Source organism: Rhea pennata, chromosome 2 (genome assembly GCF_028389875.1).
Source record: "Rhea pennata isolate bPtePen1 chromosome 2, bPtePen1.pri, whole genome shotgun sequence".
NCBI lineage: Eukaryota > Metazoa > Chordata > Aves > Rheiformes > Rheidae > Rhea > Rhea pennata.
In genome coordinates this window covers 7,784,438-7,799,707 of record NC_084664.1, presented here as the reverse complement: position 1 = coordinate 7,799,707, position 15,270 = coordinate 7,784,438, and the positions used below count along the sequence as shown (strand labels likewise).

The window sequence follows — 15,270 nt, the reverse complement described above, 5'->3', positions numbered from 1 at the left end:
AGCAGGCCTATGCAATGTAGTTCAGGTTGTACCGATTCAGCAGTTGCTACCATTGAGTTCTGAACAACTCTGATTCCAAAAAAACCCCAAACATCATTGGCACCAGTAAGCATCGCAGCACTGCTGAACCTCTCCAGCAAGGGTGAGTGAGGTGTCCTGGGGCTCTGTGGAAATCGTGAGGTTATTTTTCTCCTTTCACTGAGTGTCCTGCATTGATTTTACTCTCTGATTTAGTCTTCCTCAGAGATCAGAATATTTCTGAGGGGCTTAACTTCTATCGTACAGGGTTACAGCCCAGTGTCAGTTCTTCACTCTTTGAGTTATGGACGTCGTGTCCCAGCCCAACCCTCATAATTCTCCCATGTCACTCAAAGACTTCCACTGACCCTGATATAGAGCAGTTCTGCTCTGGCACTTCTCCAGGAGTGCCTCCAGCCTCATCCCCTGTCCCTCCCACTGTGACAGGACAGAAGCTGTATCTGCCTGTCTCCATGGCTGAATACGTGGGACAATATGGGGACAAGTGGCAGGTGGGAAAGGCAGTGGGAGCAGGGCGCGAAGCTCATGTTGCTTGTACTCCAGTACTGTATGAACACTTAATCATTTCACTGTCATTAGGATTTGGGTATATTTGTAAACACAGAATATACGTGGCTGCTTTAGTCCTGCTGACAAGCCAGGCAGATTAATTTGAGCAGGTACCACCTGAATACAGCTCTCCTGCTTCTGGTACCCGAGCTGGTCGAGGCGTCTCCGTATTGCGCTGCAGTCTGCCGTCGCTGCGGAGGCTGGCAGGGTGCTCTCTCCCTCGGGAGAGGTGGGCACTTACTCACTGGGTTTTGCTGCTTCTCACATGGATGCTCTGCTTCTGGCGTGTCAACAGTGAGTCATGAATTCCAGCTATTCGGTTCACTGCTTGGTAGATCATGCTGAAAAATTACAAAGAAAAAACTGTGACTGCTTGAGATGAGTAAAGGGATGAACCATGGATTTGGTTTTGCAAGGGATATTTTTCTCTGTTTCTCTCCTGCTATTTTGTTCTCTCCCTGCCACCCTAATATCTAGTCTTGCTTGATTTTGGGGCACGAACTCTAGGGTTCATCCTCACCTCATTCTGTCAGGGTGTTGGGGATTAAGGCTTTCTTCCTGTACTCCTTTATTCCAGCTCTTGCAGATCACAGCTGCCCTCTTCCAAAAACCATTCCTGAGAGGCTGATTTGAGTATCCTGCTCAGAGCAGTGTCATGGTGCTCCTCAGGAGTTTTCTCCTTCTCTCTCCAGCATCTCTCCCCACCCCATCTTCCTCTTGGGCAGTGTGAGTTTTCCAAGCCTTGCTGTGGCATTTCCTGACTTTCAAGGAGCTGCTTCTCTTACTCAAGCTTCTCCCAAGCATTTTGGCTTCCTGGCTTCAGAACTGTGTGTTGCTTTTGGTTGCTACTCCCTGTGCTCAGGAGCTGTTTGCAGGCATGGGCTCTAGGGCAGCCGTGGCATGGTCTGTGGTCTTTGAAAAAATGGAAGGAAACTTTCTTAAATCCTCATAGGCAGGAACGAATGCCCTGCCACGCCAAGCAGGCTGCTGCCTCGCAGTGCCTCACAGATTACCTTGGTAACTGCTGCCACATTTCTGAGCAGTATCTGGCATTGCAGGCAGCAGCTCCGCTGATTTCAAGGGTCTGCTTGCTTAGCAAGTACGAGTAAATATAATGGAGGAAGGCCCTATCTACTCATTTAATTTATGTTGTACTTACAAAACCACTAAATCTAGGTGAAAATTATACGGTATAAGTAACACAAACCAATAGCAAGTAAGACATTTTGAGTCTCCTCTGGGTAACTATGCAAGGTGGCTATGCTGCTGGTTTGAAAGGTATGGGACTATGGGCTTGTACTTAGACTAAAAAGAAGAAGAAATAGAGTAGGTGTGTTGGAAGAAAATGAGTGAGCCCTATAGGAAGTCACTGAATGTAATTGAGGATCTGGGTCAGGAGTCTTGATCCCACAATTTGCTAAGGGGTCAGCACATAGCAGCCTCTGTGCACCTGAATCCTGTAATTTTTCTGGCTTTCAAATGGAAAAACAAGATCTAGCTGGTAGAACGCTGGCTCTGCCTCAGTTAGTTTCTTAGGTTTATATTGGTAAGAATGTGCTAGTTATGAATTTGCTTTCTCTGTATTTTGATTTTTGGACCATCTGTAAGTGTTTGATTGATTCACTGTAGAAGGTGCAAGTGGTTTTTCGTGATTTTCCTCCACAGAGTTACTGCCCTATAAAATGTGAAAATCATATAATCATTCCAAATATGTTAATGTTCTAGAAGTGCTCTAAAATGAACATTTTTTAGAAGACATATTTATAATACAAGCAATGACTGATGGGCTTTAAGCACAAAGAGTTAAGAATGTGAAGAAAGTTTTAAAGATCTAAAAAATATATTTGAATGCTTCTGACTGCTAGAAATTAATGTTGTGTGGAAAGTTGATTGTATAAAGGGTTTTCTGAAGGCTTATAAATTGTCCTTAATATGTCAGGAAATGTCTGGAATTGTGGATCCGTATTCTTGCAGGCTCTTAGAACTTGTGATTGAAGTTGTAACCATGATTTAATGGGGTTATCTGGACGATTTCTCATGTTGCACGTGCTTGTGCAGTACGTCGCACACTAACTCACTGCTGCTCTGTGGCCTGGAGGCTGCTACGAAGCATCAGTGTCTCAAACTGGAGCATGGGCACCTGAAGCCACTGTGTAAAACAAATTATTTGTTCAGAGATCAGATTTCTTTTCCCTCAGATCTTACCTAGCTACCTAACCAGCCACATCTGAAGTATTTGATCAGGGAATATTTCAGCTATAAGACAGGTGTTAATTAATTAATACAGAGTACATAAATATTTACATAATTGCAATTTTTCACAACCCAGGTCTGTGAATTCAAGAGTAGCTTGGGGTTCTCCGGCATGACACACGCTCTGTAAATGTGAATAGACATTAAATAATAGTGAGAAATAATAATAATAGAAAATCTACCTATTTTTCATCCCAGAAGAGTGAAATAAAATGGCAAATGATTAACTGGTTTTCATGATGTCAGAAACTGGACAGAATCCAAAAACTCTTTTAGTGAATATTTATGAAATGGTATTTAAACCATTAACTATGCAGCTTATCTGAGATGTAGTTGTGCAATCTGTTTCTCTTACTTCATATTCTTTATCCAAAGGTGGGGGAGGAAAAGGCATGTTTTCAAGGTAGAATTTGTGCCAGATCTGACTTTGAGACTCAAATCGGTGTTGAAGATTAAAGAAAAAACCCTGAATAGGTCTGCGTGTTTCTTTTAATTGGTTACGTGAGGCTGAGTCCCATGAGTGATTTGAAAAGGGATGATTTAGGGATATGAGACATCTTCCTGGCTGTTAATACCCATTTTGTTTTATCTTATCTGTAATCAAAATAATCATCCTTTTAAGTTACCTATCATGGAAGCATTTGAGCTGAACCTTTTTTTGCAATCTGTTTTTTAGGAGAACCTCTTTTATTCCAAAAAGAAAACAAATCTTCCTTTTTGCCCTTTGTAGGCCAGCCACAGGTGTCTTCCTTTCTCCTGTAGCTCAGGTGGGAGAGACACAAATGAGTTTCACTTGCCCCGGATGGTTAACCAGTTTCTCTGGTACTGCTGGAACAGATTGATGAAAAGAAGTTTGTTTTTTTTCCCAAAGTATTTGTATGTTCTTCCTGCTTAAAATATCTATTTGCCTAGGAAAAAAAAAACCTTCAAAAGGCTGAATATTTGTTCCTTTCTACCATTCGTGTTAAAAAAGGCTGGTACTGAGCTGGTCTTAAAACGGTGCGAGTAATTCCTGCCATTTGTGAGTGGATAGTGTGTGCCGTTTCCTGCTCTCCTGCTCGGAAAGGAGTTGTTTTAGCGGGAGGAAGTGCACTCAGCCCTCCGAGGGGAGCTGAGGACAGCGCGGGGCGGCAGCGGGACCTCTGTGCCTGTCGCTGGCCGAGAGGGAATCGGCCTCGGAGGAGCTTGGCGTTTGCTTCAGACGGAATTAAGGGCGGCGTTGGTTGGATCCAGTCGCGAACTGGGGTGCGGGCTCCCGCGATGAGCTGTGCTGAGCTGCGAGTGGGCGATGCAGACGCCGAGCCGGGTCGCACCGTTTGATTTAGAAACTGGTAGCTATTAAAGAAAGCTTCAGTACGTCATCAGAGGCGTTATTTGGGAACGGCAAGAAAGGGTTGGCAATTCTTCGTGGCTCAATATTTGACTACCTGTTTCTCCAAATAGGTGTGAGTTCGTTACCCAAGTATTTTGATGCTTTTTGTTGAAATAGTGGAAGCTGCAAGTTTGATCTTTGTCTTTTGCCTTAACATCAGCTTGTACTACAGCCCTGACCCCATCTGCGGCAGGCTCTGATAGTGTCTTGGCCAAAAGGTACGGCCCTCTGGTTTATTTCTTTTCCAGTAAAAGACGCTTTATAAGGTTGTTTGGCAGCATAATCAAAGCTGAATGTTATTATAAAGAGGGATTTTTCAAAGAATTCCTACTGAAGAAGAAAACTCAAAAAATCCCCTCTATCCTTCAGCAACTATTTGGAGAGTTTACGTTGCTGCGCTAGCATATGTTCTTGCTCATGGTAATAGACCTTCTTGGATTTTCAAAATCTGGTTAATCTGTGCTATTATCTTTTTTTTTTTTTTTTTTTTTAATGCTAACATTATCCTTTGCATTTAGCCAACACATTCTCCCAATGAGATCTTTATAGTAAATTCCAAAGTCGATTAAGTCTTGTTGTGTTCACGTTGCAGACGGGAAAACTTCAGTGCAGAGAAATAACATGACTTTTGTGCAGGTACAGCATGGACAGCACGGTGAAGTTGGGCACGGCGGTGTTACAGTGCAGCAGCTAACGCTTTTTGAAATGCATCTGCTCTGCACTGCCTTCCCTGGAGTATTAGATGATGATGCAGATGCAGCCCCAGGTATTTGAAACTTCTGCTTGAAAATAGGATCCCTTTTCCTCCGATGGCATTAAACATGTCTGTGGTGGTTTGAACTCCCAAACTTCCCTGTTCAGCAGCGGGGGTGTTTCGTTACCTGCTTGCGCGATGCGCCGGCGTGTCGCTAGCCCCCCTTGGAGTCGACGTGCCGGCTTGCTGCATTCCTGTAATCGAATCGCTCGGTGTCTGAAGCGTTTTTGGCATGCAGCCCGCGGCGAGAGGGAAGACTGTCGCCTGCGCTCTCCGGAGTTACCTAGCGCTGCCTGCCGTCGCCGCGCCGTGCCGCGAGCGAGGCGCGCGCCCGGCCCCGGGGCCCCATCTGTTGCAGCCTCGGCTGCGGGAGCGGAGCCTGAAATGTGAAAATCCGCCAGCCTGTAGGGAAAAAGCTTCTCGTGCAATTCTTCAATGGACGTCTCCGGCCAGACTGCAGGATTTTTCAGAGCTGTAAGTCAGCGTGTATCTCGATCAGCTCTGGGTTTCTTCAGTTTGTTTTTTTTTTTATTATTTGTTTTTATTTTTTCAAGAGGCTCGTAAAGGGAGTAGGTTTTGCATTCATTAAGGTAGAGAAGCCTGAGTGCACTGCAGGACTCTGCTGAGAAGCGGGCATTTTTCAGGCTCTGTAAGAAATGCATGGTTCTTGGGTATTTTGTTTTTTCATCTTGTTTTGTCTCTTTTGTATGCATGGCTGGCACAGGCTTGTTGTCCTGTTTTTAGAGCATTTAATTACAATAGATATTCCAAGGCTGAACAAAACGTTCTTTTATCTAGTTAAAGAATGTAGCTGTGTTTTTTTTTTCCTTGCATAACTTTTCCTTGGTGTTTTGGAGAGAGAGATTATCTTTTTGGGGTGTTTATTTAATTTCAGCCTAAAACCATCTGGTCTCTGCATCCTGCAATGCCTGTTTTCTCATACTGATCATCTAAGAGAAGGCTGAACTGCTGTGCAACTAATTGCTGTGGCTAGTCTTTGCAAACCAAAAATCCCCTTTTGTTGGTCAGCTCATTGGGTGGAAGCCTTGTTTTGTTATTTGTCTTTCTTATTTTGATATTTGATGACAATTTGTCTGGATAAAGATGCATATTGCAGGCTTCATGTGCTTCTCTCTTATTTTTCTGCTACCAGGCTGAATGCTGAGCATACACCAGTTTGCACTGCAATTAATGGGCCTCTGAGATAACGAATGCCCAATGGGGATGATGCTGACCATTTCCTAGGGTTGAACCCGAAGCAGCAGCTTGAAAGGTGCCCCATTAGTGGGGTGGTGGGAGGAGGTTGGCGAACCGTAACTGGAATCTAGGCTGATGCAGGATAAAAGGTGTTTTGCCAGCTCCTGTTTGCTTTGCTTCTTGGTCACTGCTTTTGCCAGAGGCCACAATTTCTGCTGCAGGGCAGGTTGGGGGAGATTGAGGTTATCTGCCCTTGGGGAACACAGTCCGATAGCTAAACCCCCTGTCTGGGGCAAACAGTCCAAATCTGAGAGGGGCTGTAAAACAGAGGTTGAACTGACTTAGGGCAGTTGCTGAAACTGGGAGTTTGGAGGCCAAGAGCATCTGCAAGAAGAGGAAATGACTGGAAAGAGGATGAAACGAGTCGTGCTGACATTGGGCCAAAGCTTTGCTTTTCAAAATGCCAACTTGATCAAAAGGGAGGCAGTAGGAAACCCAGAAAAAAGGGATTCGGTTGCACTTCGGTTTTCTCCAGGGTTTACTGACAGTGGAATAAAAAAAAATGTTTATTTTGAAAAATGGTGGGGTTTTTTTTAGTATTTATTTGGAATTGTAGCAATATGTACTAGTATGCCTTACAGTCAGTCATTAAGAAGAAATTAGGCAAATAAAGAGCAATATTGGTGTAAAGCTTTAAAGGTAAACTGTGGAGCTGATGGAAATCACTTTGAACCTGAGTTTGCTTACGGCAGCAAACTGGTTTTCCAGCAGGAAGAGAAGATCCTGCTGTCATTTTAGCATATTTGACTAGCCAGATCAGTCCAGTGACTAGCTGATCAAGAAATATTTACTAGTTTAAAGTCAAGAAAATTAGTGGGAAAACTGTGAGAGCTTGCTAACATGTATGTATATACCCAATATATGATTATATGGGTTTACCATGTATATTTTCCTATATGAGAGCTTGTTCTATATTTGCGTAGAAGTAAAGATTCCCCTGTGGGAAGATGAGATCTAGCAGCTGTGTATTCTTGGAGGAAATAGTCACCAGTGACAATCTGCTCGTGTTTCTCACTGTAGATACTAATATTTTGTTTACAGAAGTGATACGCAGTTTGATAAACTTACTCTCTTCTTCTAATGTAAGAGATACTTTTCTAGCAAGTATTTAAATACTTGTAATATCTGGCTATGTGCGGTTTTAAGTCCTGTTTCCATCCTATTGGAGCTCAAAACAAACATGAATAACATTGGATTTAAATGCAGACTAAAAGCTGTAGAGCTTTTAGATAGATATTGATGGAAATTATTGTTTTTGATGAGAAAAAGTAGCCAATATATTTTAAAGGGACATATTACTTGCACAAGCTTAATTTTTGATAGTGAGCAAAAATCAGTGTTTTTCTGTGAAAACAAAAATAGAAAGGCAAAGAAGAATAAAAAATACTCCTCTGACTCAAGGCTTCCTGCTCGTGGGCTTAATTTGCCTTGAGAAATACTGGTTTGCTTCTCTCGCTTAGGTTTGCTTCTCTCGCTTAGGTTTGCTTCCCTCGCTTAGGTTTGCTTTCTGCTTGGGTGGCCGTTTCTCTTCCGTGAGGCTCCCGGCGAGGCTCCTTGGCGCTGCGGGTGTCCGAGCCCGGCGCAAGGCGCGTTTCGGGCGCCCTGCCAAGGGTTGGGGTCGCCCGGCCCGGGGCTCGGAGCAGCCCCCCGTTAGGAAATGGCCTCTCGTGTGTCGGGCGCGGGCTCTCTCCATCTGTCACCGTGGCTAAAGTGCCCTGCTCCCTTGGAAATGTTTCCCACGTGCTCCGAGCAAGATAAAAGTCCTTTCAACACGTTTTAATGTACAAACTGCCGGCCAAATCAAATACAGATTTGCCCGTTTCCGCTGACATGTACCTGCCGGATTTCTGAACCAGTGCACCGGGCACAAGCGATTTTTAGCAATGTGTGTATGAAGGTGTCCAGCCTCAGTTTTAAATTGGATTTACCTGAATATAAATTTGTTTGCTTGTCTTTTCTTGATGGCATGTTCACATAGGTCCGCTGTAATCACTGAAGCTTAAAACGGCGCATAGTGAGATGGTTGAAATTACCCTGGTGTTAAAGGAGGCAGAAGTAAATGTAGCTGTTTGTAATTCTTTCTTCTTCAACTAAACTAAGCAAAATTTCTAGGGGAAAGAAACCCCCCAGCATATACCAATATGGGAGCCCTATAGCCCTTGAAGGAAGCCTGCAGTTCATTTGGAGAAATATCTGCTTTAAGACTTTGGTGTTGCGTGTACAGTACTCGGGAAGAAGTTAGCGTGTGTTATTTCCGTCCTTCCCTTTCCACGCGAGACTTATTTCCAAGCTGGACCCACGGCGAAAATGTATTTTCTACCTCAAGTGGGCGTGAGGGATCCCGGCGTTGCGCTCATCTCGCTGCTCGCAAGACTTTCCTGCCGGGTAAGTATTCCACCCGTCTTTGTCGCCGCGATGGTCGTCGTCCCACCTGGGTACGGGGCCACCTTCGCCTTGAAACGGGTGAGTTTGGAGCCCGCTCCCGGTTGCTGCGTGGACGTGCCCGCAAGAGACCGTCCCGTCTCTGAGCAGCTTGCTGTCTAGATGGGAGAGACAGGGGAAAGAAGTGATTTTTAGTCCCGTTTTACAGGCAGCGGAGGGGGAGGAGCAGAGGGCAGGCTTCGTTCGTCCCCTCTTGGATCGTCCGACGCTCAAGCAGACAGTCTGGCCTCTCCCTGGCGTCCCCGAACGGAGGAAACCGGAGCGAGCTGCCCCGAGGAGGCGCCTCCTTCTCTCCGCCGCCTGTCGCAGGAGCCTGGGCAAAAAGTGTGGGATGCATGCCGAGCATTTCAGATGGCTAAAATTAGGTGGCAGATATCCTGTCCTCGATGCCTTCCCAGAGGTCGAGCGGAAAGCCAGCACAGGCAGCCAAAGTCCCACCTCCGAAGTCCAACTGTCAACTTATTCTGCACTGGCTTTGCAGTTCCTAAAGCACTTTGGATTCCCACAGGACAAAAGATGTAACTTATTAGTTTTGCATGGCAGCACTAACTGGAAAGAATAATAAAGGTACCGATTTTCTTCTCTGCAGCTCTCAGCATCTCTCAACTCAAAGCCTAGGGTGGGAGCCCAAGGACGTAGAAGCTGAACTGAAGGCAGAGCCCTGTAGCATGCCTGGGACCATTTTTTTTTCTAGATTATCCCTGAGAATTTGATCTTTCCTCTGTCCTTGAGGGTTTTTTTACATTGTCAGCTTCAGCAAAATCTACATTTAAATGGAAACATCCATTTAGGGAGGAATTTATAGTGGTAAGGATCTTTTCTTTAGGGAGAAGAAAAAAAATTACCTAGTTTAGCGTATGAACTAAAAAGAGGCAGTATATTTTGTGTGTGGTGTTAAAACTCTAAGCAAAGCAATAGCAAAGCATCTGTAAACTTTGTGGGCATGAAATTGTTTTCTGTAGCTGCGGAGTGACATAGCAGAAAGGCATGTAGTGGCGAATCGTCCTCACCATGTGCTTCGTGTGCCGTCTCCTTTGAACTCCCATCCGGCTCTTCAGCACGCCGAGCGCAGCGCCGTCCTGTTCTTCTTTTCCTTACCTCATTTTTCCTTTGCTTCTAAATGTTTTCTTTTCTTTTCTTTTTTTTTTTTCAGTTGAGGGACTACTTGATCAGAGCAGGTTCCTCACTTCTCTAGCTTTCCAGCTATGAGCTTCCTTCTAGTTGCTAAGGTTATTCGTGGTTATTAACCGAGAAGAACGTAAAGAGGAGGGAACAAGCAGCGGTCTTCTGAAATGCAGTGCTCCGCAAGAATAGCTCCAGTTCACGTCGTTACGGCAGAGAGTTTCTGGTGTGAATTTCACAGTTTTTAGTCATGCATATGCAAGGCAGAACCCTACAAGTCTTTCGCAATTAAAGCCAGCAGTTAAAGGTTTTTAATTCTGATTTTGTTCTGTTTTGCTGTTCCCTGAAGAAGTGATTTTTTCTAAATGATTTTCTGAAATCCCCTCTGTGGTCCCCTACAGAGCTGAGGGAAAATATCAAAATGCAAAATATAGTGACTTTTTGGTAGCTGTGTAGAGATGATTTAGAAAGACTCATGATGATCCTTCCTTTGAATCCCCTTCAGATTGCCCCCATGCTGTAGCATCTCAAGTATTTTCATTATGTTATGGCAAAGTCATCATTTGTTTCCTATGGTTCTGCTATTTCACTGTGGCCAAAGTTATGTTTTATAGAAAACATGTGCCTTTCTTGCCTTTCTCTGCAAACACTGAGAGATACTTTATCTCATTTATGTAAAACAAATGTAAGTACTGGAAAGGAATTATTTTGGCATTGAATACATGTGTGCTACCTATAGTAGTGTGTCTTTTGGTTGTTTCTCAATGCTCTCATCATTCTGACTGACCATGTTTTCCAGGTCTGAGGTATGTTATCTTCTGCTTTTGCCTTGGCTCTCTTAACTTTACCTGTTTCTTGGATGAAATCTTTCACCAGAGAAAGGTGCCTTAGGTTGAGCACTTCAGAACAGGCTTAATAATGAGTTTGTAGCCAACAGAGTCCACGGAGCATTCATCGTTACTCCCCAGTTTGTAGGCAGCTTCATCCTTGCAAATCATGCAAGCATGAAAAAGGCAACTGAGTTCTCCCATAAGTTGGATGTGTGTGAGAGGCAGCCTCGGAGACATTGTGCATGGATTACAGTATTGGAGAGAATACTGAGAATTTTGTTGTTTTCTTCTCTGGCTTGCCTGTTCTGCTGTTCTCTCTCTCTCTCTCTCTTTTTTTTTAATGACATTTTGTTATTTACGCTTTAGCTTGGTTGTCCATCTGCCGTTGTAATACACATGCTGTCAGTCACAGCACTGTGTGGTTCTTAGTGTGAAGAAGCTGACAAACCAAGGCTGTCGTGTGCATGGGGATCTTACTCATGCTTTGCTAGAGATGCCCTAGCGATGCTCTGTGATTTACTGATTGGCTTTAGGGATAGAGCAGTATTCTTCATCACAATATTTCCATATAGCCCTGAGCTCTCTGAATATTACAGATCTCATGGGATTCCAAGGAGAACTGATTGTATCCCACACCAGATCTGAGGGCTCTCTCCAGGCTATGCCCACCTCCTTTTCAAAGGCTGTATCACTGAACCCACATAGTGGTGCTTCCTGGCAGGAAATCAACAGTCTTGGAAGAAAAAAACAGTTTTTCCATGAAGAGTGTAGGAATGTGTTCTAGTGATGTAACTCTGAAGTTAAGAGAAAAACAAAGAGCAAATCCACAATCTCAAGGCAGATTTTGTTGATGAACCTCATAAGCTTTCATAAGGAAAGATAGATTTTTGGTGTAGACTGCTGGAGCTTAATACCTGTCAGAATCAGTCAGGAGGTTTAGAAATGACGAAGGCTATACTGGGGGCTGGCAGCATCCCATGATCAACGTAACTCAGGAAAAATAGTTTGGAGTCTTTTTTTTTTTTTTTTTTTTTTTTTTTAAGGAAATTATCAAGGAATGAATAGTTTTATGACTCTTTCTCTTCCCCTTCGCTTAAGAAATTCTCAGCAGCTCTTTGATGCAAAGTGGTAGCAACCTAAGCCATGCAACCTGGGAGAAAGGGGGAGAGATGGCCTAAGCAGCTATTTAGTTCTTTGTCCGTTTGTGGCATGTAGGATGGTTTTCCCATGCAGACTCCCGTGCAACAGGATCTGAGCTGAGACTGCCAAGTTTTTGATACAAGACATTGTCCCCAGATGGATGATGATTTTCACAGACCAAGATCTAGGTTGGATTTCAGCCAGCCATAATTTCCTAACTTTTCAAATTGTATCTCTACGTTTCTTCCAGACAGATCATTTGCTTTAGGTGCTTTACTTCTGTTATTTCAAGTCTGATGCTGTAGCCACCTTGACATTGAAGTGTGCACAACTGTTCCTGCATGGTCACCCAGGTGACAGAGCTGCCTCTGGGCATCCTCCTGCAGTGGACGAGCCTCTATGTCTCATTTCTATGATCTCAAGCCCTCCATGCCAACTTGATCTTTTTTTTAACTGAATAGCCTTAAAAGTAATAGAAATCAAATTGAAAGAGCGTTGTGAAGTACAAAGCTGGCTTGCCCAAATCTAACCAGCTTTGTGCATCTGTTCCTGCCCACTCCCATTGAGTCATACTGAGACTTAGTCACCAGCATCCTAAAGTCTCGCAGTACGACTTACATCTCTCTCCAAAACACATGCTGCAGTCTAGATGGTATGGGGGAGGGAGAGAAGCCAAGCAATGAGCAACCTTCCCCTAAAGGAATAAAACAATGTAGCAAGTCTTATGCTATATTAGGCTTAGTATATGAAAACAAGGAAAATAAAAGGATAACAATTTCTGTATAAGTCAGGTATGAATCTTTCTTTGTGCAATAGTTGAAGGATTTGATATAAATCCCACAGGGCTTCTACATATTGTTCTCAAAAATGAAAATTCAGTCAAAGCTACCAAGATATTCCCTCTCTTCCTTAGATATCAGACTTTGTTTCAGATTCTGCTCATGGGCTATTAGCGTAGGTAGCGTAATTGCTATTCAGAGTTTTACATAGGCGCCTGCGATAGATACAAATCCAAGGTTGATCTGACAAAATCTGCTGGTGCTTAGGTTAAGCTTAAAGAAACAGTTCACAACTAATGTTAAACAGAAAGCCTGACTCTTAGCTTGGAAGGATATTTGAAGTAGTCACAGTTCAGTAATGACAGCAGAAGGACAGCCCCCAAGAGCCCTTTGGGGTCTGATGCTGAGGAATGCAGTCTGCAGCAAGATCAGGGCTTTTGTCAGCACTCTTAGCTTAATCTGTCAGTATCTTATTTTTCTTGTCTGATTAAAGGAGCTGTCTTGGTAAAGTGTTACCTCCTGCTTTAGTTATGTTGTACTAAGAGAGACTGTAATGTCTGGCAGGCATTTCACATCCTTAAATTTGTTGCAATCTTAGCATTTATAAAGAAGACAAGGAAATAGGAAAACAATGTCTCTCTGGTGACACCATCAGCAGTCAGGACTGCATGATGCTACTTACATTAAGACTGTTCGAAACTGCTTATAGCAAAGGCCACCAGCCTTGAGTCATGGACCGACCAGCATAGATGTAAGTCTTCACACAACCAGGGATGTACTCTTGCATGGCTGTGTCCTGCATTTGAAGGAACAGTTGTGATGGATGACAGTGGGGAGCTGCTCATGGAAGTCTTTTAATACCCATCCCTGAAATGCATGATGCTAGTGGTATATCTGGAAGGGACGTACTCATTCAAATTATTTGTGCTTAAATGAGTGGAAAATGTTTTCCAGTTCACCTGCTTTGGTGAGGTGGGAGTTGCTGCTGCAAGGTAACAACACTTGAGGCCGTTTCTTCACCAACAGCATATAGTCAGCTGAGCAAGGAAGCACTCAGATGAAATTAGTGAAATGTCTGGCTATAACAACTGGAAATACTCACCACACAGCAACAATACTCATCCTCAGAGACTGGCTATTCTTTGAGAAGTAGTATGTTTGCTTCTGAAAATCTGAATAGTATTTAATTGTCTATGCTTTAAAAGATAATGTGAAAAATATTTTGGTCAGATTTCATCTTTAAAAAATGTCAAATATTTGTATCTATACAACCTTTAGCATAGGGCAGTTAAAAGAATGTGAGTTACTTATGCTCTTAGAAGTCACATATATGTATTGTATTCTCTTGAATGGAAATAGTATAGATGTCCACCAAAAAAACATCAAACCTCTACAATGTCAGACACAAGTCTACATGTGGGGATCCTGTGGCTTCAACTGTAGAGCTTTAGGCCTTTTTGCATAGCTGTAAGTTTATTTTAAGGTCTCCATCCTTTCTAAGTACCATGGCTGTATGCAAAGAAAAAGTAGTTGAATATGAGTTCTTGCATTTGCAGATCAGTATTGGCTTTTTCTTAAGGTTTCTTGGAAGGTCTAATCCAGCACATCAAGTATAAGAGGAAGGCCCTTCTCTGCCTTGCCGTTGCTCTGGCCTCAAAGTAGTTAATTCTGCAAGTCAGGAGGATGGGATCCTTGAGGCCCAGAAAAGGTCTTTCCCCAACCCTGCACACCTTTAGAAATAGGTCTTTGACCTGTCAATCTCACCAGGCCCTAGAGTGCCTTGCTGGCTCCTTGGCTTCAGCAGTTACAGGAAAACTTTATCAGCCTGGTTGCCAAAGCAGCCTTGGAACAAAACAATAATGAAAAGAGATCCCTTTAGTTCTTAATATTTTGTTTACTGGATTCAAGGCTTCAGTGGCCTGTTATTTAAGCTTGCAGCTTCTGCAACAGAATTGCTGGAAACCCTCTTTTGACACTAAGGTCCCCAACTGCAGCAGCAGCCAGACCAGCGTGTCTGGGCAGGCCTTTCTGGCAGGAACCCTCACCGGCAAGGAAAGAAGCCGTGAAACCAGCTGGAAAAGGTGAAAAATGGCTTGGCCAAGCCGATCTTGTTCCTGTTGCCATTTGCTATGCTATGCTAGCTGGTGCAGTTACTGTCTGTATCCTAAAATACAGTTTTCCTTCCTACTCTCCAAAACAGTTCTATGAAAGGGATGTTTGTGCAACTTTGTTTTCCAAGAAATCAAAGAGCAAAAATATATTTTTCTTTCTTTTAAGTAATTGTAAGCATTTTGGTATCAGAGCCCTGAAAGGAATAAGGGAGGAGTCAAGAAAGAGTGAGAGCACTACATATTAATTTTTGTGGGAGCAAGGACCTCTCCTTTAAGTATGTGGGTAACCCACGGAAGAATCACCTTGGAATTGGTCTCATCTTTGGAGACAAAATATTCTGAGGCTATTTTCAGGAGTAGTGTGAAGAATCAGTAACCTTCCAAGTGTATGGTTGTCCCCCAGAGGAAAGAAGAGGAAGAGAAGGTGAGTAAGTGCACTGGCAGACAGAGTTATTCTGATTTATCCCCTGGAAAAATTAAAGCAACAGTCAAGCCTAACCAAAAAAAAGAAAAAAAAGAAAAAAGAATATATATATATATATGTTTAGTTGCTTTTTTGTATCTCTCTACTGTGTCTGTGTTGCTGTTGGGGCCATGCATAAAATTCTGTGAGTGACTCTTG

General features: G+C 43.3%; 1 protein-coding gene across 2 annotated transcripts in view; it reads left to right on the top strand.

The window, feature by feature from the left end:
- PRKAG2 (protein kinase AMP-activated non-catalytic subunit gamma 2) overlaps positions 1 to 15,270 on the top strand; it is a 216,322-nt gene that overhangs the window by 49,226 nt on the left and 151,826 nt on the right. The window contains exon 1 of one of the 2 annotated variants that reach the window (XM_062568790.1): positions 5,355 to 5,441. The exons of the other annotated variant lie outside the window; for it this stretch is intronic. Within the exon in view, the coding sequence (XP_062424774.1) occupies positions 5,403 to 5,441 (39 nt within the window). The 5' untranslated portion in view covers positions 5,355 to 5,402. Of the gene's footprint in view, positions 1 to 5,354; positions 5,442 to 15,270 lie in introns of those variants that run through there. 2 annotated transcript variants of the gene reach the window in all.